The 23,582-nt window shown below is 36.4% G+C and overlaps 2 protein-coding genes across 16 annotated transcripts in view; both read right to left on the bottom strand.

Moving 5' to 3' along the window:
• SLC12A1 (solute carrier family 12 member 1) overlaps positions 1–2,018 on the bottom strand; it is a 100,879-nt gene extending 98,861 nt beyond the window's left edge. For all 3 annotated transcript variants that reach the window (XM_007081816.3, XM_007081815.3, XM_015537424.2), the window contains exon 1: positions 1,599–2,018. In XM_007081816.3, coding sequence (XP_007081878.2) covers positions 1,599–2,018 — 420 coding nt within the window. The remainder of the gene's footprint in view (positions 1–1,598) is intronic.
• A 4,736-nt stretch (positions 2,019–6,754) lies between these two features.
• Positions 6,755–15,747, bottom strand: CTXN2 (cortexin 2). Of its 13 annotated transcripts, XM_042987699.1 has the most exons (5): positions 15,442–15,459; positions 15,129–15,195; positions 13,880–13,914; positions 8,176–8,262; positions 6,755–7,557 (listed from the first exon to the last, which is right to left on the bottom strand). In XM_042987699.1, the coding sequence occupies exon 5, from the start codon at positions 7,498–7,500 to the stop codon at positions 7,255–7,257; it is 246 nt and encodes an 81-aa protein (XP_042843633.1). In that variant the 5' UTR covers positions 7,501–7,557; positions 8,176–8,262; positions 13,880–13,914; positions 15,129–15,195; positions 15,442–15,459; the 3' UTR covers positions 6,755–7,254. The 13 variants fall into 13 exon arrangements, with proteins under 13 accessions (XP_042843633.1, XP_042843632.1, XP_042843630.1 ...); XM_042987698.1 differs by lacking the exons at positions 15,129–15,195; positions 15,442–15,459 and adding an exon at positions 15,545–15,747; XM_042987696.1 differs by lacking the exons at positions 15,129–15,195; positions 15,442–15,459 and adding an exon at positions 15,545–15,747 and having other exon boundaries at positions 13,880–13,977.
• Between the last annotated feature and the right edge of the window lie 7,835 nt (positions 15,748–23,582).

Raw genomic sequence — 23,582 nt, forward strand, 5'->3', positions numbered from 1 at the left:
GCTTTAAGACTTATCATGTGGAATGAGGTGGAGTATGGTGGGAGAGAATTTCAGATCTTTTTAAAGAGAACTTTGGCTCATTTTACTTCTTCAGAATAAATTGAAATCCCTTTATAATGCCCTAAGTTTCTTTTTCTGTGCTTTTTGAAAACTCCTTGTGCCCTCTTCTCGCAACCAACTTTTCCCTCTTTTCCTTCTCCCCCTTCTCTCTTCTTTCCACTTTCCCACACAAAGCAAAGTGATACCTGGGTCTGATCTCTGGAGCTTCAAATCAACCCCCTTCTCAAAATTTTAATGGGGGCCGCCATTTTTTTCTGACATTGTCACATTGCTAACTTCTTTTGATCAAAGCACCGAATATCCTAGATAAAGGCTAAATCTTCTATCTGTAAAGAAACCAGCCATTCAGCAGACTGTTGCAAATATAGTACATGGGACAAGTAAAGCCTGGCGAGGAGAAAGGATAAGGGTACAGCGTTCAGAGCATGGGCTCCGCTCAGGAAATCACTCAGCCTCTGGTGGTAGGATGCAGAGTCAGGGACCCCGAGAAGCCAAGGAGAATATATTTTAGAGATGGGTTTCCTTGTGGAAAGAAGAATGAACAGAAACTAAAGGGAAAACTTCACCCTTATTAGCATCTTCCGTGAGAGCAATATTCCTAGACTCCCTAACGTGGGTAACCATTTGATAAAATTAATGTTGAATGAATGGATATGAAAGGAATTGTTCCAATCAATTTTTTTTTACCTCAAAACCTGGGCAAAAGTAAACTACATTTGGATATGTGACAGCTAATTATTCTTTTTAGCAAGTAATTACATCCATAAAGAATGATATTCATTCCAAAATGTGTTCCAGAAGAGCAGGAAGATAAAGTGCATCAATATATTTTAGAGCAAGTTATAGAAGAAGAAATCTATGAAGTTTATCAATGATTTGCTACATGATTAGAAAAAAATGCTACCTTCTGCTTCTAGCAGATTTGGGAACCCATTATTGATTTTCATTAAATAATGAAAAGCTTAGCCATTTCTGTACTTAAATTTAATTCAGTTACTTTTATATGCTTAAGAGCATTCAGGAGCCTCAGGCAAAGTTTTGAAGAGGAAGGGATAAAATGCTGAATCTTATAAATCTTGGGTTTCTCTTTAAAGAATATAAAATACCCATGTGCTCTAAAGGCTGACACCACAGTATTAACTACAGTAAGCTCCAGTGATGATTTTTCGTTTTTTTGTTTTTTTTCCCCCTCTTACAACTGTTGCAGAGGCATTCATACTAAGGTGAAATTAGCTTAGTATCTGGTTTGGAATGTTTAACAAAGTGTGCACTGAGTACACTATAAGTTTAAAGAAAATATAATGCACTGCCTCACTTTCAGAGCTAATTCTTTAGTTCTCGGTGCTCAGTAAATATTTGTGAAACACTCCGTGTATTGTCTAGTTATTGGGAACGAGGGACAGCTGTGTAAGGAAGGAGGGTGGTTTGGAATAGACTTCTCCACAAGACACTCTGACATTCATAGCATGATTAAAGAGCAGGAGATCACCTGAAGGAATAAAGGGAGGGAGGATACTTGCCTGTGCCCTGAAGCTTACCTTTGCAAGTTGCTCGTGAATCTCAAGCAGGCTGGGTCGGTTGACCTTGGGCCCACTGATGCTACCAGTATTGCGATAGTACTCAATCTTGGGAACAGCATCCACGGTGTTGTGGCCAAAGGTTTGTAGGTAGTATGTGTTTGTGTGAGAATCATAAGCGTGAAAACTGGCATCTGTTTTAGCGGTTTCTCCATTTTGGAGGAAATTGTCATAGCACTCCTGATTTCCAGGCCTAAAGCTGATTCTGAATCTGTTCTGGGTTTCATCTCCAAAAGAGGTTTCCTCATAATGTGGAGGATCGGTGTTATTATCCACAGCCGCGCTGCTCTCGTGGCTCTCATTTATGACATTAACTTGAAAGCGATTGCTATTACTGGGCGCTGAATCCAGAAATACATTGGAAGTGTTGTTCAGTGACATCTTCCAAAATGGATTTTTTTTTGGGGGGCTAAGATGTCTACTTTATGGTTGTTAAAAAAAAAAAATCTATGTATTTCCTCCTCAAAATAAACTTTAATGTGTTTACATTAGGGAGCTCCTGGCCTTTGTTCTAGAAGGACTCAATAAATAGATTCTTGATGTATTGTTTCTCTCCTATACATCCTTTGAATGTTCTTCAAAGCTGCCATTGAAAAAGAAAATTAAACTTGTTTCAAGTAATATAAATACATTTAAGTAGGCATAGGGGTATGAGGGCAGAGTTTTCTGTTACAAAAGATATAATATCTTAAATTCATTCCATTAAAAATTACCTGTCCGGGAACTCTAGTCACCTGAGCAATTAAATCCCATAATAAATAACTAGGGACCTGCTTCAGCGAACAGAATTTTCAGTGGAGTCATTAAAATATTATCTATGTTTGTAGCATTTGTTTGGACTCAGTGCAGTTGGATTTAATATGATTTTAGAAAAGATATAACTCTACCAGTGAGTACAGTAAGAGATGATGAGAATATTCTCAGTCTGAAACACAGTTCATTGACAGTACTAAATGTTGAAACTGCAAAGTATTTTTTATAGACATGAATTCATACTATCTAATAATGATGATTATATTCCATAATGATTATAAAATTTAAAAATATTTTTTAACTTCTAAAAAATACATGCTTGTTAATTTTTAAAAATAAATCCTGTGAAGATGATAGCTTTGTAAATTCATGGATCTTTTACTAGCCTCTCATCTGCTCATACATTTATGTTTTGCAAATACTATCATGGAATCTTTAAAAATATATGGGTATTCAGTGTAACGAAATAAATCTCAGTCCTTAATAAAGGTGTACGCTATATTTAGGTAAGATAATCATGCCCTGTTAATTCTCTTTAATGAAATAGTCTCAAATTCATTGAGAAGCTTTTAATTTGACTGAGAGGCAGACTACATAATCACTTCTTTTACCATCCATGATATGAGCCATCTTAGAACATTCTTTAGTGAGATTAATAGTTCTTTATTGATAACCTAAATTTTGGCTTTTTAGAAAAGCAGACAAATGCAAACAAAACCGTGCCTGTCTCCTGAAGTCACTAGGCTATTTCTTTGAATTAAAAAAAATATCTTAACTTCAACTTGCAAAGAACATTTTTGGGGGCAAAACTATAAGTGAGGCTGTTATCTCTTTAGTTTTTATAGACCATCCCATGTCTCTTCATAGTCCTTGACATCCTCACCTTTACTCCATTCCTTAGAATCTACTTTATGACATAATATTAAGTGTGATTTTTACCCCATCCAGAAATGTTTAACTTACCATCAGAAGAAGCCTTCTTCTCAGGAAGCTTTATCTGTTTCAACACCACCCAGGCATATATGGGGCATCTAACTTTCACTCCAACACCTTGGGCTTCTTATTGGTTAGAACCTTCCTTGAAAGAGGTGACTGAGCAGTGATTGGCCTGGAATAATACCATGGGCCCTGCCCAGTCATTAGCCCTGAGGAACCTTAAGTACTTCATCAACTAGTAACCAGTAGTAAATCATTAATCCATTTAGACAGAAAGTCACATTAAGTTTCTTTAATTCATAAGGGAAGTTGGATTGCTCAACAGTAATAATCCACCAAAATATAATCAGTGTTTCAGCTGTTTGGGGCTAAATAAATTCAATCCCATTGTCTTCACGATTCCTGGTGGCCTCCTATTATTTAACATGTACAGCAAAATCTAGGCCTCCAGAGATAATTTCTATACTTTGTAACTAGAAAATGGTATTTGAGATTATTTTCTTTTTTATAGTAGATATTAGCTGAATTCTTCTCTGCATGGGAAGTGAGCAGATTGAATGTAGAATCGGTGATTTATTGAAAATATTTCTACCTAGTGGAAAAACTGAAGCAGGAATGAAACCGTGGGTAAGGTTCCCAGTGGCATTGCTAAATGACCTTTTTGTCTCTACCTGGCAAAACATTTATATCAAACCCGTTTTTTTAGTGTTGTTGAGAGACAGGTTTTGCTCAAATCTGTGAGGTGGTGATTATTAAGACAGCACAAACAATTCCTCCACACAGGTCCTGTCACTGGTTTTCAATCAGATTGATTGAATGAATCCACCTTGTGTTTTATAAGAAACTACCCAAGTGATTTCCACCTGCCTGAGCAGCACCGTTGTGGCAAAACAGTGGTTAGGAGCAAGACTCTGAAGTCAGTATACTCAATTTGCATCCCACCTGTGCCACTTCCTAGCTGTGTGAGCTTTGGCGAATTACTCAGTCTTTCCGAGCCTTAGCTTTCTTATCTGTAAAATGCTATTGTGGATAATAATGTTATCTACCTTTTTGTAAAGTTACTGTGAAGATCAAATGAGTTAATTTGTGTATAGGATTTAGATCAGCACTGGTTTGTACTTAGCACTTGCTTTTACTATGTTGGAAATATTTACAATTGACTGCTGACTTTTACTTAGTCATATCCAAGATTCCAAAGTGAATTGTTAGAGATTTGGATAGGTACTATGCCTATTAAAGTAGGAGGAAAGTTAAGTTGGTGAACAGATGCTGGATTGTAGAAAAGGGTCTGGAGATACCTAAGTAAAACTCCTCAGATGCTCTTAGGTAAATGTCATGCTAACCAGCCAGGCTAATGCCAGAGGCTGTTTCAAAAATAGAGACAGAATTACAACTATGTACCACTAACTCATTCTGCTCTTAAGTACAAGGCATTTATCTGTTCGACAAAAGGTTCTGACTCCCCACACAGAAGGCATGGGAATTACGCCTTTCAGATTCAGATTCATTTCAGATTCATCTGGGTGTTGCTATTATTTAGAACAGCTAAGATGGGGCTGGTACTCAAAATAAGTCCTATTCCCTGGTCCTGGTGGGAAGCTTTGAATTCGCTTGCAGTTACCTCTGCCACCTCTAGTCCCCTTTTCCTTCAACCATTCCCTCAGCTCCATCCCTCTTTCAGGAGCCCACCTATTTATTCCTTAACCTTTTCCTTTGCCAAAGACTGTGCATGCATCTGATAGTGGTCAATTTTGCTTTTTCCTCGCTGTCTGCCTGTCCGACTGCAGTGTTGTGTGAATTAGTTTTAGTTTCGGTCTTACATCAACCAGACATTTTTGTTCTAACCCTTTTATCTTAACCATGAAATGAAAGTCTTCGTTCTCTATTAAGGGGATTCAGATGTTCTGGAGCAGATGGGAGATGGTTTGGGGGATATGGATGAAATTACAACATCCATAAGCCAACTTTGAAAGGTAAACTCAATTTAGGCCTTTCAGACATAGGAGTAAGGTAATAGGAGGAAACTGTCTGGAGGTATGCTCCTCTATTTTTTCTCTTGTCTTCTGTCATGGGGCTCTAGGAAAGGGGAAGCTAGAGGATGATATGACTATGACATTGGACTCTCCTAGAAGACTTAGCATTTCATGAAGTTTCCATGATATATCCATACTATGGCCATCCTTCATATTTTTTATATTGTTTCTGGCTCTGAAAATACAGACACTGACCACTCTTTCCCCACCCCCCCCAAAAGTCTAAGGTGAACAATAGATCATGAATAAATGCTATGGATAAAGACACTTTTGGTTAAAAGAATTTCTGTTTAGTGGGATTGAAAATAATACTATGGTGGAATTGATGAGATATGAAAAGCTTGTGAGTGTTGAAATTTCAGAAATAATGCTCATACTTCATAAATTTTCTTGTGTTTTAGGTTTTAGGGTCTTCTTTTTGAAATAAAAATCTGACTTTGTTATGTTCTAGTCACCAAAATGCAGGGTCTTGTTGGATGTCTTCCCTGGGAGACAAAAGGTGCATCTTGTACTTAGCTACATATCTTAGCAAGTACTTTAAAAACCTGGTTCACAAAGGAGGTGCTTAGTGTCCTGGTATATACAACTTTCAGTGTGTCCAGCTGACTTGGCTCAATGAGTTGTTCTTGGACCAAGCTAATAACTGACTACAAGGTGTCCCAGGCCGACACTCCTATACCTACTGGGGCTCAAAGAGCCTCCTTGAGGTGTGGGCTTGGTCCAGAAGATCAACAGCCAACACAGAAGTATTCTAAATCTATTAGGAGACAGAAAGTATCAGGGAATTATATCTGACACAACTGGTTTTGGAGTGATCTGAGCAGTAACCATAGTTCTAAGATATATAGAAATCTTGAGGATAGTGTCTGGGAGCACAGCATGATGTTTACAAATAATGACTCTGACATTAGACTGCCCATATTCAATTCCTAACACAACCACTCTCTAGCTTGATGACCCTGGGAAGTTATGTAATCTCTCTCAGCTTCAGTTCCTCATCTGTGACACTGAGACAATAAAATGGAAATAGTAGTGTTGAACTCAAAGGATTCATAAGGGGATCAAATCACATAGTAAATGGAAAGCACCCAACTTGGTGCAAACTCTTAGTAAATATTAGTCATTCTTTTTTTCTGTGTGTTTGGCAGTTCTGTGTTCTCAAGTGGCACAAATAGTTTCGTATTTATTTATCTCCTACTATATTCCTCAATTTGATAACCATAAAGAGTCAAAATTTTGTAGCTGTTAAGAATTTTATAATAATATCCTATCTTTTCATTTATCAAATGAAGAGAATGAAGGTTGATCAAGGAATAATTTACACTAAGCCATTGCTTCTTTAGGTTTGAGAATCCTTATTAGTATTACCAATGAGGATAATAAATGATTGCAAGGTATGTTTCAACAAGGTTTTTATGGTTTTCATATTGCTTTCACATTCATCTTACATCACTTGGTCCTCTCAACATTCCTGCAAGATATGCAGGATAGGTTTCTTTATCCTTGTTTTTGTAGATATGGAAAGGTTCCTCTTAGACAGCTTTATAGGTCATAAAGCTTCTTGGCTAAGTCAACATTAGAATTCAAACCACAGAATTGGGACTCCTAAACTGAAAAAATTTTCATAACATCCTAAATCCTCATTTATCTCAGATCTCTGGGTTTCCCGATACGTTCACAGAGTTCATAGGGCACTAGAATTGAAAGGGACATTAAAAATCCTCTGGTTAGCTTCCTCACTGAAGTCCATAGAGATTAGATGAGTTGGCCAACCATACATGTTTATTGAATTTAGTGGATGAAGTGAGCCTCTTCCAGCATGCTCGAGGAGATTACAGTTGTATCTTCCATGGGTCCCAGTGGCATAACTCTAAAAAACCATAAAGGTGGAACTCTCATGCAAGTGCATATTCAAATGTCCCTTTATCAAATTCTTCAACTTCATCTTCCCATGTAGAGGAAGGCATGCTACTGTACGGGTCTAACAGGATTTTGAAGCATCTAATAATAAGAAGTCCTAAGAAGATACACAAAATCCCAACAAAAGCAAAGCCAGTTTTTTGTTCCAGAGTCAACGAAAAAGCTGATACTTCATTGACGCTCATCTTAGCTGAAGAGTTGCCACAGTAGGTACTACTCATTATTCACTGTCACATCATTATGGCTCTTCAGAATTCCTGCTGGAGTCACCTGTTGGCCTAAATACAAAATAGAACTCAGTTTAGTGTTATTCATATACGGTATTGAGCAGGTAATTGTTTTCTAAAATCTGGCAGTTTTCAAACCCTCTTGACTTAACTCACAAAAGATGTGTGAAAACATCATCAGATATGGATCAGCATCAAATTAGCATTGGAGATGCTATTTCTATTGTAGTAATTACTGAATTGCCTCGGTGGGCAAATGAAACTGTACCTACATGCACTAAATATAAAATCAGATATGAAAGTGAATATTCAAATAATGGACCCTAGAAGTTTGGATTCATTGTGAGATGGTTAAGTCACTACTTCTTTGAACTGAATTGTCATCTAATTTTTACTTCATTTTTGCATGTGTAGATAACACCATAAATAATCATAGTGTGTGAGCTGGTCAAGCTCTCTAAGGTCCATGTTCTAAGGTCTGTCTCCAGTGCCACTTTGTCTGATACAGATTCTGATCCTTTTAAATAGGTATAAAGTCTCTCTTTTCATTCCCTTAGCTTTTAGATGTATGCACTTGTGTTTTCTTCCCCACTACCACTCTGTATGCTAGATGTTAATTTCTTAAAGAGGTAAATTGTGTTTTTAAAATTATTTTAATAAGAGCCGTACCCAACAGAGCATCCTGCAAGTAGCAGGCAACAGTAGCTGTGGATCATTAGCCATTGCCCCGCCATCCCCATTAGCTTTCAGAACACCCTAAATGGACATAAAATCCAAGTTAAACAGCATGTTTTCTATAAACATTCAGCTTCACAATGAGCTCCCCAGTTCTCTTCCCAACCAGAAGCTTACTCCTAAGCTTGTACTCTACTGAGATTTTAAAACTACAACAAAATTGTTCAGAAAGTGTATGTTAGGGGCGCCTAGGTGGCTTGGTTGGTTAAGCGTCCGACTTTGGCTCAGGTCATGATCTCACGGTCCGTGAGTTCAAGCCCCACGTCGGGCTCTGTGCTGACAGCTCAGAGCCTGGAGCCTGTTTCAGATTCTGTGTCTCCCTCTTTCTCTGCCCCTCCCCTGTTCATGCTCTGTCTCTCTCTGTCTCAAAAATAAGTAAACGTTAAAAAAAAATTTAGAAAAGAAAGTGTATGTTGGATTGAAGCAAAACAGATTTTCCCACTTGATGTGTTAATTAAGTTAATTAATTAATTAAAATTAAGATGAGTTCATTAGATCAAAGTTTACTAACACACAGCCACCCTTCTTGAGAGGACTGTCATTAAATAGCTTATCATCTAAAAACTGAGAATAATAGATTGCTAGTGTTTGCACTTTTATTGTTGCTTTTTCTAATAATTTTTAAGAATTATTTATTAAAATGACCGACCCTTCAGATTTTTTTTGTATTCAATTTTCAGAAAACCACTGAGACAGAACAGGGATGGGAGGTAAGGAATAAAGAAAGGTAATTAAAAAGAACAAAACTTGTAGCTTTCAAAGTTATTCACCAATGAATAAACCAGTTAATATTTAATGATATTCTTTTTATTATGGTTTGGATTACAAAACAGCTTTATCTTTGTCTTCAAATCTTAAGTGTCAGGAATATTTAATACATTCTGGGGTATGCTGTTATTTGACTTTTTTAATAAAAGGAAAAATACTGTTTTCAACTTCTCTGTTAAACTTCTTTCCATCAAATCATTTTTTTCTGCCCTAATACATATTGGTATAGACTATACTTTGGTTCTTTTCTTAATTTAGTATCACTTAAGTGGCTCAGAGTGATTTCTCTGATTGACCTCTTGTAAGTACTCCTTATCTTGTAGAAGACATGAGACTGGACTGAATATCTAATGACCTTGGGACTTAACTAGAACTTTTTTCTGATGAAATTTCTACTTTTATTGCTTTTGTCAGTTAAAGGTCTTTTGCTGAGATACATACATCCTCTGGTTCATTTGTTTAACAAGTAGAGAAACTGAAAAGCAGTATATTTATACATGGAGATGCTGAACCAAATATTTGTCATGTAACAGACTGATTCAGCCAAGTAACTAGTCTGAATTCTTTCTTCACTAGAGCCATGACCTTGCTAGGCTATATCATTTGATAATTTCAGAGAGCATGTGTATAAGAGGAAGCAATGAGCCTGGTTTACTGATGGACACTGTGGTGTGTACGACAGGCTCCCTTCCATGAAGGATTTATGTCCAGCAGCTGGGAGTGTTGCCACCAGATGGTCTTTGGCTGTAGCCCCTTTCAAGGAGAGCTGCCTCATCCAAGGTCACTTCAATTCCTAAGGCAGATCATTTTTTAAATATTTTTAAAAAATATTTTTATTTTATTTTTAAGAGAGAGAAAAAGAGAGAAAGAGAACATGAGTGGGGGAGGGGCAGAGAGAGAGAGGGAGGTACAGAATCAGAAGCAGGCTCCAAGCTCTGTCAGCATAGAGCCTGATGCAGGGCTCAAACCCATGAACTGTGAGCTCATGACCTGAGCTGAAGTCGGAGGCTTAACCGACTGGGCCACCCAGGAACCCCAACTGATAAGGCAGACCGTTTTAAATGTCTGATTAATGTGAGAGCAAAAGACCTGATCATCTTGACACAAGGGAGTGCAACTCTAAAAAACCATTCTAGCTCTAGAGTTGTTCATGGAGTAAACCAAGACTGTCACTGGTTCCACGTCACAGCTCGACTTGTGCCGATTCCTGCCTACTTTCTCACTCTTCCACAGGTGTTGAGCCCAAGGGCACTACTTAACAAACATCCTCACACTAAACTCTCAGAGTCTGGTTTCTGAGGACCAAACGTAACAATCGGTGGTACAGAAGTGAAAACATCTGGGCAGTTTTCATAATCTGCACTTTTTTTACCGAGTTAATTTTGCCATTATGAAGAAACAGCCTAAACTATGTATAATTATGATATTAGTTAACTTTACATGTTTTTAAAAATCATAATGTAGAAAGAGACACAGGGTCATAGCTGATCATTAGAAGAGTTAAGTCAGTTGGCTCTTAATGATTAATCCACTAGACTCTGTTATTCTTATTAAAACCTATCGACTAAAAAATAAATAAATAAATAAATAAATAAATAAATAAAACCTATTGACTGACCAAACAAACAAACAAACAAAAAGGCATTTACTAGTTGTAGCAATAAAACACTCAATTCATTTGTCAATATTAAATTAAAACACAGTATCTTCCTAGTTAGAGATATAAAATTATGCTTTTTATCACAATCATCTAACATAGGAGATAATGCTTTGTTCTGAGAGTCTCAAACAATCTGTGAATTGAGCTACTTTACTTTTTAAAGGAAAAACTCCTACTTCTCAAGTACTGGTTACAGTTCCCAGCATATCATAGATATCCAATAAATATTTTAATTGAATCAAAGTAAATTTATTGAAAAATATAATTTTTTAAGAATAAAGTTCTGGGTCCTAAGAATCTAATTGTTGAATATCCAGAAAACATATTAAAAACATTTAACATTTAAATGTCAAAATGAAATGAATAAAAACAACTTTTATTTGATTTCAAAAAAAAATTGGCCTCAAAGATAAGTATCAAAATTCAGCAGCTCATTCAGAGTTCAGTGTTTCTGTTTGTTTTTATCAGGTTGATTAATAAGAACATTCCTGGAAAGATTCACATGATTTGTACTCAAAGTGATTCTAGCCTGTAAGGGAGAGGATATGTGCACAAACAGGAAAAAAAAAACGGTATAGGCTTCTACAAACACAATAAAAGGAAAGGAGGAGCAAACTTGTATTTAACATACACTGTATACCAAACACTGTTTTAAATATGTTATTCTATTTAACCCCCATAATAATCATACAGGGTTAGTAGTATTCAACATATTGATGAAAAAAAGAGATTCAAAAATCAACAAATTTAGAGGAAATAGATATTTCACCCATTTAAGGATCAGGAAAGTTTTTTTTTTGTAAAAGATTGTATTTGAGATGAGTCTTGAAAAAAGACAGAAGATTTAGATATGCAAGGAAGGAAACAGCATGACAATGAATATGAAGGCAGAAAAGTGCTGAATTTATCCAGAGGAGCAGTTTGTTCAGAGCAATTTGATACAAGCAAAGAGGAATATGGGAAACAAAACATTGAAAAGGTAGGTTGAGCCAAAATGTGAAATCTCCTGACTGTCAGGCTAAGAGTTTGAAATTTATTTGCCTAAGGGCTGACTGGCTTGGTGATGAGACAAAATAAACATAGATTTCAGGGGGGACATCATAGGAAATAAATGTTCCAGGTGAGAAGTAATGAGGGCTTGGGCTACAGGGTAGATGAGTGGGAGAGGAAATGGGTTCAAAACATGTTTATAAAGATATGAGGGATAGTTTTGGCAAATAATGGAAGGTAGTGGGCCATGGAGAGAGGTATCAAAGATGACTCCACTCTTTTAAGCCTGAACAAGTGTAAAGGCAGTGTTTTCATCAACCAAAATAAAGAAAATACAAGCAAAGTGTAAATTTAGTAAACAAAGGGTTTAGTTCTGGTCTTAGTGAATTTGTGGTGTTTACATCTGGCACATAATAGACATCAATCAACAGGCAGGTTTTTTTTTCTTTTTTAAGTTTATTTATTTATTTTGAGACAGAGAGAGAGAGCATGTGGACACTCATGGGGGAGGGGCAGAGAGAGAGGGGGAGGGGGGGAGAGAGAGAGAGAGAGAGAGAGAGAGAGAGAGAGAGAGAATCCCAAGCAGGCTCTGCACTGTCAGTGCAGATCCACACAAGGCCTCTGTCTCAAGAACCCATGAGATCATGACCTGAGCCGAAATCAAAAGTCCAACGCTTAACTGACTGAGCCACCCAGTCACCCCTCAATAAACAGTTTTAAATAAATTAATCCAGCTCATTTTGCCCCGCATAAAATCACTGGTGAGGAAAACATCTTAAGGATATTATTGCCAAATAGAGTTTGTGGGGAAGAATGCCTCCAGGACACAATTTAATACATAGAAGCATTTACAGATCAAAACTTAAGGAAAGAATTGCTGAGTTTTTCAGGAAAGGGGAGACCAAGGAAGATGACAGGTGTATTCTAACATTTGAAGAGTTATCCTGGAGGAAGCCAGATCTACTTGTTCTGGATGGATCCAGAAAGCAATTTTGATGTCATCCCATTAAGGTTCTATTTGCAGTTACCAAAAAAGATTGAAAATGAAAGAAGCCTAGCAATGAGCCTCAAAGAATCCCTCTCTTACAAGAAGAAAACAGGATCTGCTAGTAGAGTTGTGTAAGGAATGATCAGAGTTCTAAGTGAATCTGCAGTAGGAAGTTCACTTGGAACAAAGGAAGCTAGAGTTTCTGAAGGTGCTGGTAAACAGTGTTGAATTCTTCAGTGGTGATGGAAACAAGTGCTGAAAAACAGGACCCTGGGTTTGGCATTCAGACTTTTTTCACTGCTTTTAAAGCTTCAGTTGAATGTCCAGGGGGGACAATAATTGAAGAGGGTTTTGGAGTGATGGGTAATGAATAAATGAAGCCCAATGTTAAAAGAAACTTGACAAAAAGGAAGTTTTACTTCCTTTACTTCCACAAAAATTTAAGTGCATAAGTTTAGATCATTAGACTACTTATTTCCAATAATAAGGACAGGATTATATATTCAGCTGTTAAAAGTAGAGCCAAGTAAATACACTTGGGGTTCAAAGAACTAGGAAATTTCCATTTTTAACCAAAAATTGGGTGACAAAGAACAGAGGTTTTATTAAGATCTTAAAAGGAAGAACTTGGACTTTTATATTCATTTGAAAATTCTGCCTTATGCTAAAGATGAAAACCAAATACAAGTCAAGAAAAACAACTAAAAGGATAATATTTAAAGCTTGAAAAAAAGCCTGGCCATTGCTGTATGCTGTGGACAGACAAGCAAATTAGTAAAAAGTTAAGCAATTGCCTAACAATGTGTTCAGCAAATAGATGCTCTTAGTAATTTAAGCCATATGTGTAGCAACAGAAATACCAGTATTTATAGGCCTAAATTTTTCAAACATTTGCCCAAACTTTCCATTTTACTTGCTCTGTGAAATGAATAACTTATACTTTCAACAGCAGGTAGAAAATTTTTGAGAATATACTGCTAAGTGCAATGAACTTTGTACCTTTCTATTGATACAGAGCATAATTAGATTAAAAAGTATTGTTAGTAACAAAATATTGTTAAAAATAAATAGAAGTCTCCAGTTACAACACTGATTTCTTCATCATTAATAAGATATCCAAAATTACTCAACAATGTGGATAAAAGATACATTTTACTTTCTCTAGTCCATAGAAGAGATGGAAATGCAAAACAAATCAGTATGCTCTGTAAAACAGACATTTTAATGCCTACCTCAGAGGGAAAACATCATCTTAATATCTTGTTTACTGGGAAATAGAAAAATGAGAGACATTCAGACCATGAGGTTACAAAACCATGATAAATAAGCCCTGTTGAGAAAAAAGAAATGAATTTTCAAAAAAAGAGTAGATGTAGAATTATGTGGTAAGAGTCATTTTAAACATCCTACACCATAAAATATGGGTTAAAAGATCAACATTTAGGTCCTTTAGAAATGAGCAATTGAGTTGAAAGTACATCATTTCCTTCATGGCAATTGTCAGGAGCTGGGATTTCTAAGTCCTGATGAGTCATAAGATTGGGCCAACAGTATACCAGTAGACCAAAAGGCCAAAATCTCATTCAATGGCTTTGTAGTTAGTAACCAGTAAACAAAGTCTATCTTTGATCAGTCATACAAATCATACCATTGTGAGTAGTCAAGCAAATCGTATTTTTATACCTAATATATATATAGCCCTTCATACATGTAAATGTTGTGTTACTTTTTTCTTCTATGAACAAGCTTACTGATTAGAAAGATAAAATTTCACTTTTTAGAAACATATAGTATGCATGCAACAATGTGCAACTGCAGAAACCAATATTGAAGAGTATATGCCCATTAAAAAAAGAACCTCTAGCATTTTGATCAACAGGTTTTTTCCTTTGGTTTATTTATCTATTAATGATAGTCTAAACAGTTTATCTGAAATAACAACTATTATATTGGAATATGGTGTTCTTGGTGAAAAGTATTTTGATGTTAGTTATCAGATATAGTAATCTTTAATGCTCATAATATGGATATTCATGATTTCATGGAATGAGAACTATAAGAAATAACAGGCTTAAAAAATAATGAATCCTCCCATACGCACATAGACACATCCCCCACTCTACATCAAGGTTATTAAATCCTATTCAAAGTAAACAGGGAAAAAGAAACATTGTTCAGTCTGCTTCTGCACAGAGCTAGTTGATCATTAGGAATGGAATGTGTTGGAATCAAAGGAAAACCTTAAATTACAAACCCAGATGTCTTCATCATGATCAAGTGCAAACATTTCAGGCCTTCCCAGAAATCCAAAACCTCAGGATCTGCCAGAATTGCACCCCCCCTCCCCCATCAACCTTTCAGATTTTAACCTTAAGAGAACTTCCCTCTTAAGAGAATCTTCACATAGCTCCCCAAGGACTCTGACATTCAATCTTTTTGAAACACTGGAAATCTGGTCTGAAAATTTTCAAAATGTCTCACTAGAGAAATGTAGACTGTCATTGTCATTCTGCCTTGTTTGTCTCCAGTTCTCTTTGGACATGTTAAACTAAAGAAGCATAGCATCAGCAAGCTAACTGCACACACACATTTTTTTAAATTTATTTTTTCTTTTTGGCAGCAGCACCAGCACTAGCAGAAATATCAGGGTTCTATCCTCCTTTAGAATTTGAACTGACCAGACCTGCAGGATCCATTCGTGAGCCCCCCTACCCCCCGCCCCTGCCCCCACCTCACCACCCCCCCCCCCCCGCCCTCCCCAGCCTCCTTTCCCACTCCTTAGCTTCATAAATACAAGAGAATGAGGACATGCTTCTCATCTGAACCTGCACTGGAACCCTGTCAGTTAATGCGGAGGGTAGGGGGAGAAAGTTACTTCGCAGGCAGCGATGTCTCACCTTCCATGCTTGTTGCCATGGAGATGAAATCCAGCCAGTAGACTTAAGTGTTGGCAGGTTTGTCTGTGTTCGCTGATCGGTTCGGTTACAATGTAAAAGGCGTGTCCTGGGAACCTGCGTGGAGTCACAGTACCGTGGTTAGCGCTCTCCTGGCCTACGTGTGTAAATGTCTGTATCTGTCGGTGAGAGATAGAGGACGTGGGCGCTCGTGAAGTACGTGTGCGCGCGCGTGTATTTGCAGGAAAATGTGCCTGATTTATTCGTTGTGGCAGAGTGTAAACATTGGCGCGCGCGCGCGTATATGTGAAGGCATCTGACCGTGTGTGTTTGTGAGACCGAGAAGAGTTGGGAAATGAGAAGGGGGAAGGGAATCGGCCACCGCAGCAGCAACAGGCTCTATCTATTCTCAGTTTTGCTAAAAAGAAAAAAAAATAGGTGCTCATTTTCACTCATATCACACTGCAGGTTAGCAATCGGAGTTCATCGCCAATTTAATTAATTTATTGTTAAGATCCTTGTTTTCCTCTCTTCTGCAGCAGCATCTGTACCGCGGGCATTTTGTTGTGCTCGTTGACCGCAGTCTCAGTGAAGGAATAGACGCTAGCTTCTTCTTTCTTCTCATCCGATTAGAGAAAGACGAGAATGAAAGTGTATTGGTTTAAGCGGGGACTGCATGCGTCATTTGGAGTTGTTTTCTCCTACTCTTGACCTTTTCTTTTCTACGCAAACCCAACCGGATCCTTCCCCCCAAGCTCCCAACCTAGCTCGCCGCCCCACCCCCGCATTTTAAGACAGGAGTCTAGGCGCTGTCCGTAGTGCTGAAAAATTGCGTTGTAAGACCTACCTAGTAGATAGAACACACCAAGAGAGGAATGCTCCATAAAAGCCCATATGTAGTTGCAAGGCACATTTTCTAAAGTGTTAAATACATAGAATCTAAACTTAAACCTCAATGAAAGCAAAGCCAAACAAAAACAAAAGAAAAACAACAAGAAAACCTTTCCCCTCATCCTTACTTAGGGGTGTTGTCCTACTCAGTTATAAGGCTCCAATTCTAATGTTTGGATACTGTATCCAGAACCTTCAAGTTACAAACACCTGTAGATTCTCTAAAAACTTGATTATTGACCTTGGAAATTATTAAATTGTCAGCTATTGGGGAAAATGTAGGTGCAGAATTGGGTCACTGTGTAGAAAAATGCTGAAAACACATCATGTAAAGGTGTGTTAGAATTCAATAATAAAGTGAAGACAAGGTAATGGTCATTCAGAATATTTATGTATTCAGGAAATTTCATGGTCTTATAAAAAATTCTCAATGTATAACTTGTAGTTCATATAAGACTATACTCAAAAATTTTATTCATTTTTTTAAAAACCATTAAACACCCCATAATATAGGTGAACTAACTGCCCACCAATAGACTGCAAAAGTTATTCCAGTAACATGTTCCTAACCAAGGTTTTAACTGGCTTTTTTTAAAAGCTTGCTAAGGTCCACATCTTATTTTGGTACTATGCCAGAGCCGTGCTTCTTGAAATTTAGTATGAGTATGAATCATCTCAGGATCTTGCTAAAATGCAGGTTTTCACTCAGCAAGTGTGAGTTTGGGTCTCAGATTCTGCATTTCTAACAAGATCCCAGGTGATGCCAGAGGTTGCTAGTTCAGGAACCACACTTCAAGTAGCAAGGTTCTAGAAAGATTGTATTATGGCAATGCAGTCACTCATAGAGTATGGGAAAGGAGGTCGTTTTCTTCCTTCTATTGTTCTATGTATGTTTCTAGACTGCTGTAAGAATATTCTATTCACATAAGTTCAGAGGTTAACCATTTTGTTTGTACAATATTAACAACTATAACAAACTTTATAAATTTAATCATTTGATCTTGATTTGGCATTGTCCGGACACATACCACTGTTTATTTCACTCTATATTTTTACAGTATAACCTGCAATCACCCATTCTTTTTGTAATCCAAGCTCATGGAGAGAAACTAAATTATATGATTTTACTGCTTATGTATAGGCCTCAGTCCAAGGATTTTTTGTCATGATTTTATGCTCATGATACTGATTTTACAAATCTGAATGTTACATATCTAATTCTTACCCAGTTTAAAAAGTGGGATAGGACCATTGTTTCATTGATCATTTGAGTAAATGCTGATCTGTTGTGTCCCTGACATGACACATGTATACTTAGATTTTGAAGATTCCTCTGGATGGTTTTCTTATTTTTTTAAAAAATCCATTTATACATCAGTTGATACAGTGCTTTTAGTTAATGCTTTTGAATTGACGCCAAAGGAAAGTTTTTACTATATATTAGGTTTCTAGGTATGTGTTAGTGCATGATCTTGATCTTTTTCAATCTATATGAATGGTGGTGATGTTCTGGAAACTGTGCAAATGACTCATTCAGGAAAGCATAATGAATTAAAAATCCATTATGTTCCACTTTCTTTGCTAGATGCTAGGATACAAAGACTGATGATCTTTGGTCTCTGACCTTGATGAGATACATTGCAAGACAACATGGCAAGTTCTACCAAGTTTTATAGAAGCACAGAGATTAATGATATATATTTTATTCTCTACTGCCAAAGAAGTGATGAAGAATAGCAAAATAGATAAAACCCAGAACATCTGCATTTCAGGTCCTTGCAGCATTGGCCTGCTGCTCAATTTTTATTTTAAAAAAATTGTTGAAAGATATGAAACACATGAATACTTTTCTAATGTGCACATGGTTAACCCATACTTCTGGATAGTCTAGGATTTATTTTCAGAGAAATCCAAATTATTAGAAAGATAAATATGTGGGTGGCATTTTTTAGACCTCCCCCAAGCAGAATTGCCTTTACTATGCTTTGACATTACATTTTCAGCTTATATGCAAATATTCTGTATAAAACAGTCTTCAGTTTATATGCCCTGTTCTAAGTGTACTATAGGGTTGCTAATAAAGACTTGGACTTGCCCAACATATCACTTGGTATTCTAAATATAAGTTCTCCCTAAAAACATTTCTATTAATGCCAATCTCATGACTTGAACTTTCATACTTCTCCTCTTCACTTAAACCATCCCAAGGTAAGTGTTATGTTCTCCTCTTATACACAATGTACATTGTGTAAGTGATTCCATTTGCCTTTTCTTTTAGTTACAAGGGATGTCAAAGTCAAATTAACAACTAAAAATTAGTACCTGTGTAAAATATTAAGGCTTATATTTGTGTTCTTTCTCTATTGCCTTGACTACTGCAATTTTGTTTTCTCAGGTATTGGTATGTTATTTTCTTTTAATTGCCTGTTGTAATGTGTGTCCGCATATAAATGTCCTCGCAAAATCAGAAATGAAGTAAAGAAATTAAAAATAAGCAAATAAATACATTATTTTTCTACCTTTTGGCTCAAAATGTTAACTACCTTTTGGGTATATATGGCTATTCTATAAATTTGTTGTTTTTTTAAGTAATTTTTTTAATGCTTTTTTTTGAGAGAGAGAGACAGAGTGTGAGTGGGGGAGGGGCAGAGAGAGAGAGGGAGACACAGAATGTGAAGCAGGCTCCAGGCTCGGAACTGTCGGCACAGAACCCAACACTTGGCCTAAACCCACGAACCATAAGATCATGACTGGAGCTGAAGTCAGACACCTAACTGACTGAGCCACACAGGCACTCCTAAACTTGTTTCTAATAAGATGCTAAACTATAGAAAAAACAATCATGTAGTTAGCTATGAAGATAGAATATAATTTATTATGACTCAATAATAAAGGTTAAGCTAGCAGAAGAAATTTTCAATTTATGGAACTACATATCAGCTTTATTTCAAAATACTTTGTTTCTCTGTTTCTTCTTTTATATTGTACATAGTGTCCTTTATATGACTAGGACTTTTTTTTATGTCAGAGAGTGGAAGTGTTGATTATCTAACTTGTTCGGAAACATGGTAACTATAGAAATTTAAAGAACATGACAGCCCCACTCTGATGAATATACTTTTGAATGAGGGTGTCACAAAGGAGGTAAAAGCAAGAATTTCTTTAACAAGACAGCTCAGGATTCTTCTCAGAGGAAATTTTGCTTGCTTTGAATTCTTGCTACCCTGGCTCTAGTTGTCTTCTTGCTCTCAAATTATCTATGGTGGGATCATCTCTCAAACTTATTAGGCCAACATGTTACCCTCAGCTTTTCATGGAAATCAATGTCATACCTGACTGGTTTGATTATTTTTTCTAAACTAAAATGTCTTAATGTAGCTGGGTCTTTTTATTCAAAATACTGCTATTTACTCAAATATTTGACACTACAACTTTCAAATGCAGAACTCTAAAAAATGTATTAAAGACAAATACAAATTATTTTTGTTATAGACATTAAAATATTAACCCAAATGCTATTTCACTTAAGATGGTATTGGATAATTCGTTTTATCAAAAAGTCATCTGTTTATCTTTAAGAAATACATTCCTACTTGGGTGCCTGGGTGGCCCAGTCGTTTAAGCCTCTGACTTTGGCTCAGGTCATGATCTCGCACTCTGTGAGTTTGAGCCCTGCATCGGGGTCTGTACTGACAGCTCAGAGCCTGGGGCCTGCTTCGGATTCTGTGTCTACCTTTCTCTCTGCCCTTCCCCCACTCGCACTCTGTCTCTCAAAAATAAATAAATAAACCTTAAAAATTTTTTTAAAAAGAAATACATTCCTAACTATCCTGAGTGTCATTTTTAGCTACCTATGCTTTTGTTCTGTATGAGTGGTTTTAATTTTTTTAGAGGGTTAAGATTGATTGAAATTACAATAAGAAATATATGCCCTCTACCTAAAAATACATATAAGCAGATAATTCTGCTCAAAACCTAGAGCATTCACAGGCCCTTGGAAGTCCATTTCTATAATCCTGACGTAATCCAAAGAACAAGTTAAAAATTTCAGCTATAAATGAATGGTTCATTGTCTTGTTCTAACTTTTGCAACTAGGTATTGACTGGCTTAAAGTGCTGTATTTTTTTTTAACCACTCTATTAGTTTTCTATTTTCTTTTCTTAGAGTTCTTCCTCTAGGTCATTTTACCATCTGATCTCTGGAGAGTACCAATGCTGAATATGCTGAAATAGGATTAGAGAGTACAGTAAGTAATAGGACGATTAGATTTGATTAGAAAATGACTATGGGATTTTTGTCAACAGTGAAGAAATTATCTAAAGTGAGTGGACTCATGAGTGAATTGAGCATGATGACACTTCAGTGTAGATAAGATCTGATGTTGGTCTGTTTGATGAGTACCATTGAAAATGAGATGTTATGTTTTGCTGGTAAAATTTTCTGCAAAGAAAAAAATGCACTAAATGTTTCAGTTCAGAGTGATCTATTTAAATGAAGTTTCATTTAATTGGCTTTAATTTACAGCCCATAAGCCTTAAATTGTTTCATTTAAAGTGTACTTCAAGCCCTCTACTATATTTACTCTTGAAGCTAATGAGTATGATAGGATACCTTGGGCACAATCTCTGCAAATATGGGAGCCATAACTATGGCATAATATATTTAATTGGTTTAAGTTATTTTACTGGGTTAAAGAAACAAAGAATCAAAAGCAGTTTATTTTGCTGCATTTTATATTTCTCTAATATGAACCAATTAATACATAATTGGCAAGTAAGTATGTCAATAGAATATGGAAATCAATCAGTTTATACACAGTTTTCCTTGATACATTTGGGTTTGACTACCAAGTGAAAGCAATTTAACTCAAAGTCCACACTAACAGCTTAATGCAGTAAACTGTGGAGGAAAGCAGTCCTATACACATGCCCATTCACCTCTTCATCCTCTTGGCTCAATTTAGCCACATGCTCTGTCTTGAAATTGCATATTAACAGTTCTTCCTGGTCTTTGTGCACTTGTCCCTGTTTTCATAATTCAACTTTCCTTATATATTTCTACACCATTTGTTGAAGAGACTGTCTTTTTTCTGTTGGATTTTCTTTCCTGCTTTGTTGAAGATTAGTTGACCATATAGTTGTGGGTCCATTTCTGGGCTTTCTATTCAGTTCCATTGATTTATGTGTCTGTTTTTGTGTCAGTACCAAACTGTCTTGATGACTACAGCTTTATAATATAGCTTGAAGTCTGGAATCATGATGGCTTCAGCTTTTCTTTTCTTTTTCAAGATTGTTTTGGCTATTTGGGGTCTTTTATGGTTCCATACAAATTTTAGGATTATTTGTTGTAGCTCTGTGAAAAATGCTGGTGGTTTTTTGATAGGGATTGCATTGAATGTGTAGATTGTTTGGGTCAGTATAGACATTTTAACAATGTTTGTTCTTCCAATCCATGAGTATGGAATGTTTTTTTTTCCATTTCTTTGTGTCCTCTTCAACTTCTTTCGTAAGTGTTCTATGTTTTCAGAGGGCAGACATTTTACCCCTTTGGTTAGGTTTATTCCCAGTTATCTTATGTTTTTTCTATACCATTTACAGCTGCAAATGGTATAGATTCCTTGATTTATTTTTCTGCTTATTTCATTATTGGTGTATAGAAATGCAACAGATTTCTGTACTTTGACTTTATATCCTGTGACTTTGCTAAATTCATGATTAGTTCTTTGCTAAATTCATGATTAGTTGTAGCAATTTTTTGGTGGAGTCTTTTGAGCTTTCTACATAGAGTATCATGTCATCTGCAAATGGTGAAAGTTTGACTTCTTCCTTACCAATTTGGATGCCTTTTATTTTTTTTTTGTTGTCTGATAGCTGAGGCTAAGACTTCCTGTACTGTGTTAAATAGTAATGGTAAGAGTGGACGTCACTGTCTTGTTCCTGACTATAGAGGAAAAGGTCTCAGTTTTTCCCCATTGAGGATGATATTAGCTGTGGGTCTTCATATATGGACTTTAGGATGTCGAGGTATGTTCCATCTATCCCTACTTGGTTGAGGATTTTTATAAAGAATGGATGCTGTATTTTGCCAAATACTTTTTCTGCATCTACTGAGAGGATCATATGGCTCTTATCCTTTCCTTTATTAATGTCGTGAATGAATGAATGAATGAATGTTGATTGATTTTCAAATATTGAACCACCCCTGCAACCCAGGAATAAATCCCACTTGATTGTGGTGAATAATTCTTTTTATATGCTGTTGGATTCAATTTGCTAGTATCATGTAGAGAATTTTTGTATCCATGTTCACCAGAGAGACTGACCTGTAATTCTCCTTTTTAGTGAGGTCTTTTTCTTATTTTGGAACCAAGGTTATGCTGGCCTCATTGAAGGAGGTTGGAAGTTTTCCTTCCATTTCTGTGTTTTGGAACAGTTTGAGAGGAATAGGTATTAACTCTTCTTTAATTTTCTGGTAGAATTCCCCTGGGAAGCCATCTGGCCCTGGACTTTTGTTTGTTGGGAAATTTTTGCTTACTGATTCAATTTTTTTGCTGGTTATGGGTCTGTTCAGATTTTCTATTTCCTCCTATTTCAATTTTGTATGTATTTATATGTTTGTAGGAATTTGTCAATTTCTTCCAGATTTCCCAGTTTACTGGCAAATAATTTTTCATAATATTCTCTTATAATTATTTGTATTTCTGCAGCATTGGCTGTGATTTCTCCTCTTTCATTTGTGATTTTATTTATTTGGGTCCTTTTTCTTTTCTTTTCAATAAGTTTGGCTGGGGGTTTATCATGTTTATTTTTTTTTTATTATTTTAATGTTTATTTATTTTTGAGAGAGAGAGAGAGGAGGAGAGTGATAGAGGCAGAGTAAGGAAGGGGCAGAGAGAGAGCGAGACACAGGATCTGAAGCAGGCTCCAGGCCCTAAGCTGTCAGCACAGGGCCCGATGCAGGACCTGAGTCCAAGAACTGTGAGATCATGACCTGAGCAGAAGTGGATGCTTAACTGACTGAGCCAATCAGGTGTCCCAGTTTATCAATTTTATTAATTCTCTCAAAGAACCAGTTCTTAGTTTCATTGGTATGTTCTACTGTTTTTTGTTTCTATACCGTTTATTTCTGCTCTAATCTTTATTATTTCCC

The sequence above is a fragment of the Panthera tigris genome, chromosome B3, assembly GCF_018350195.1.
Source record: "Panthera tigris isolate Pti1 chromosome B3, P.tigris_Pti1_mat1.1, whole genome shotgun sequence".
NCBI classification, from domain to species: Eukaryota; Metazoa; Chordata; class Mammalia; order Carnivora; family Felidae; genus Panthera; species Panthera tigris.

Excerpts from the sequence above, each read along its gene's own strand:
- CTXN2 (XM_007081814.2), bottom strand. The coding sequence starts at position 7,500 with ATGAGTAGTACCTACTGTGGCAACTCTTCAGCTAAGATGAGCGTCAAT.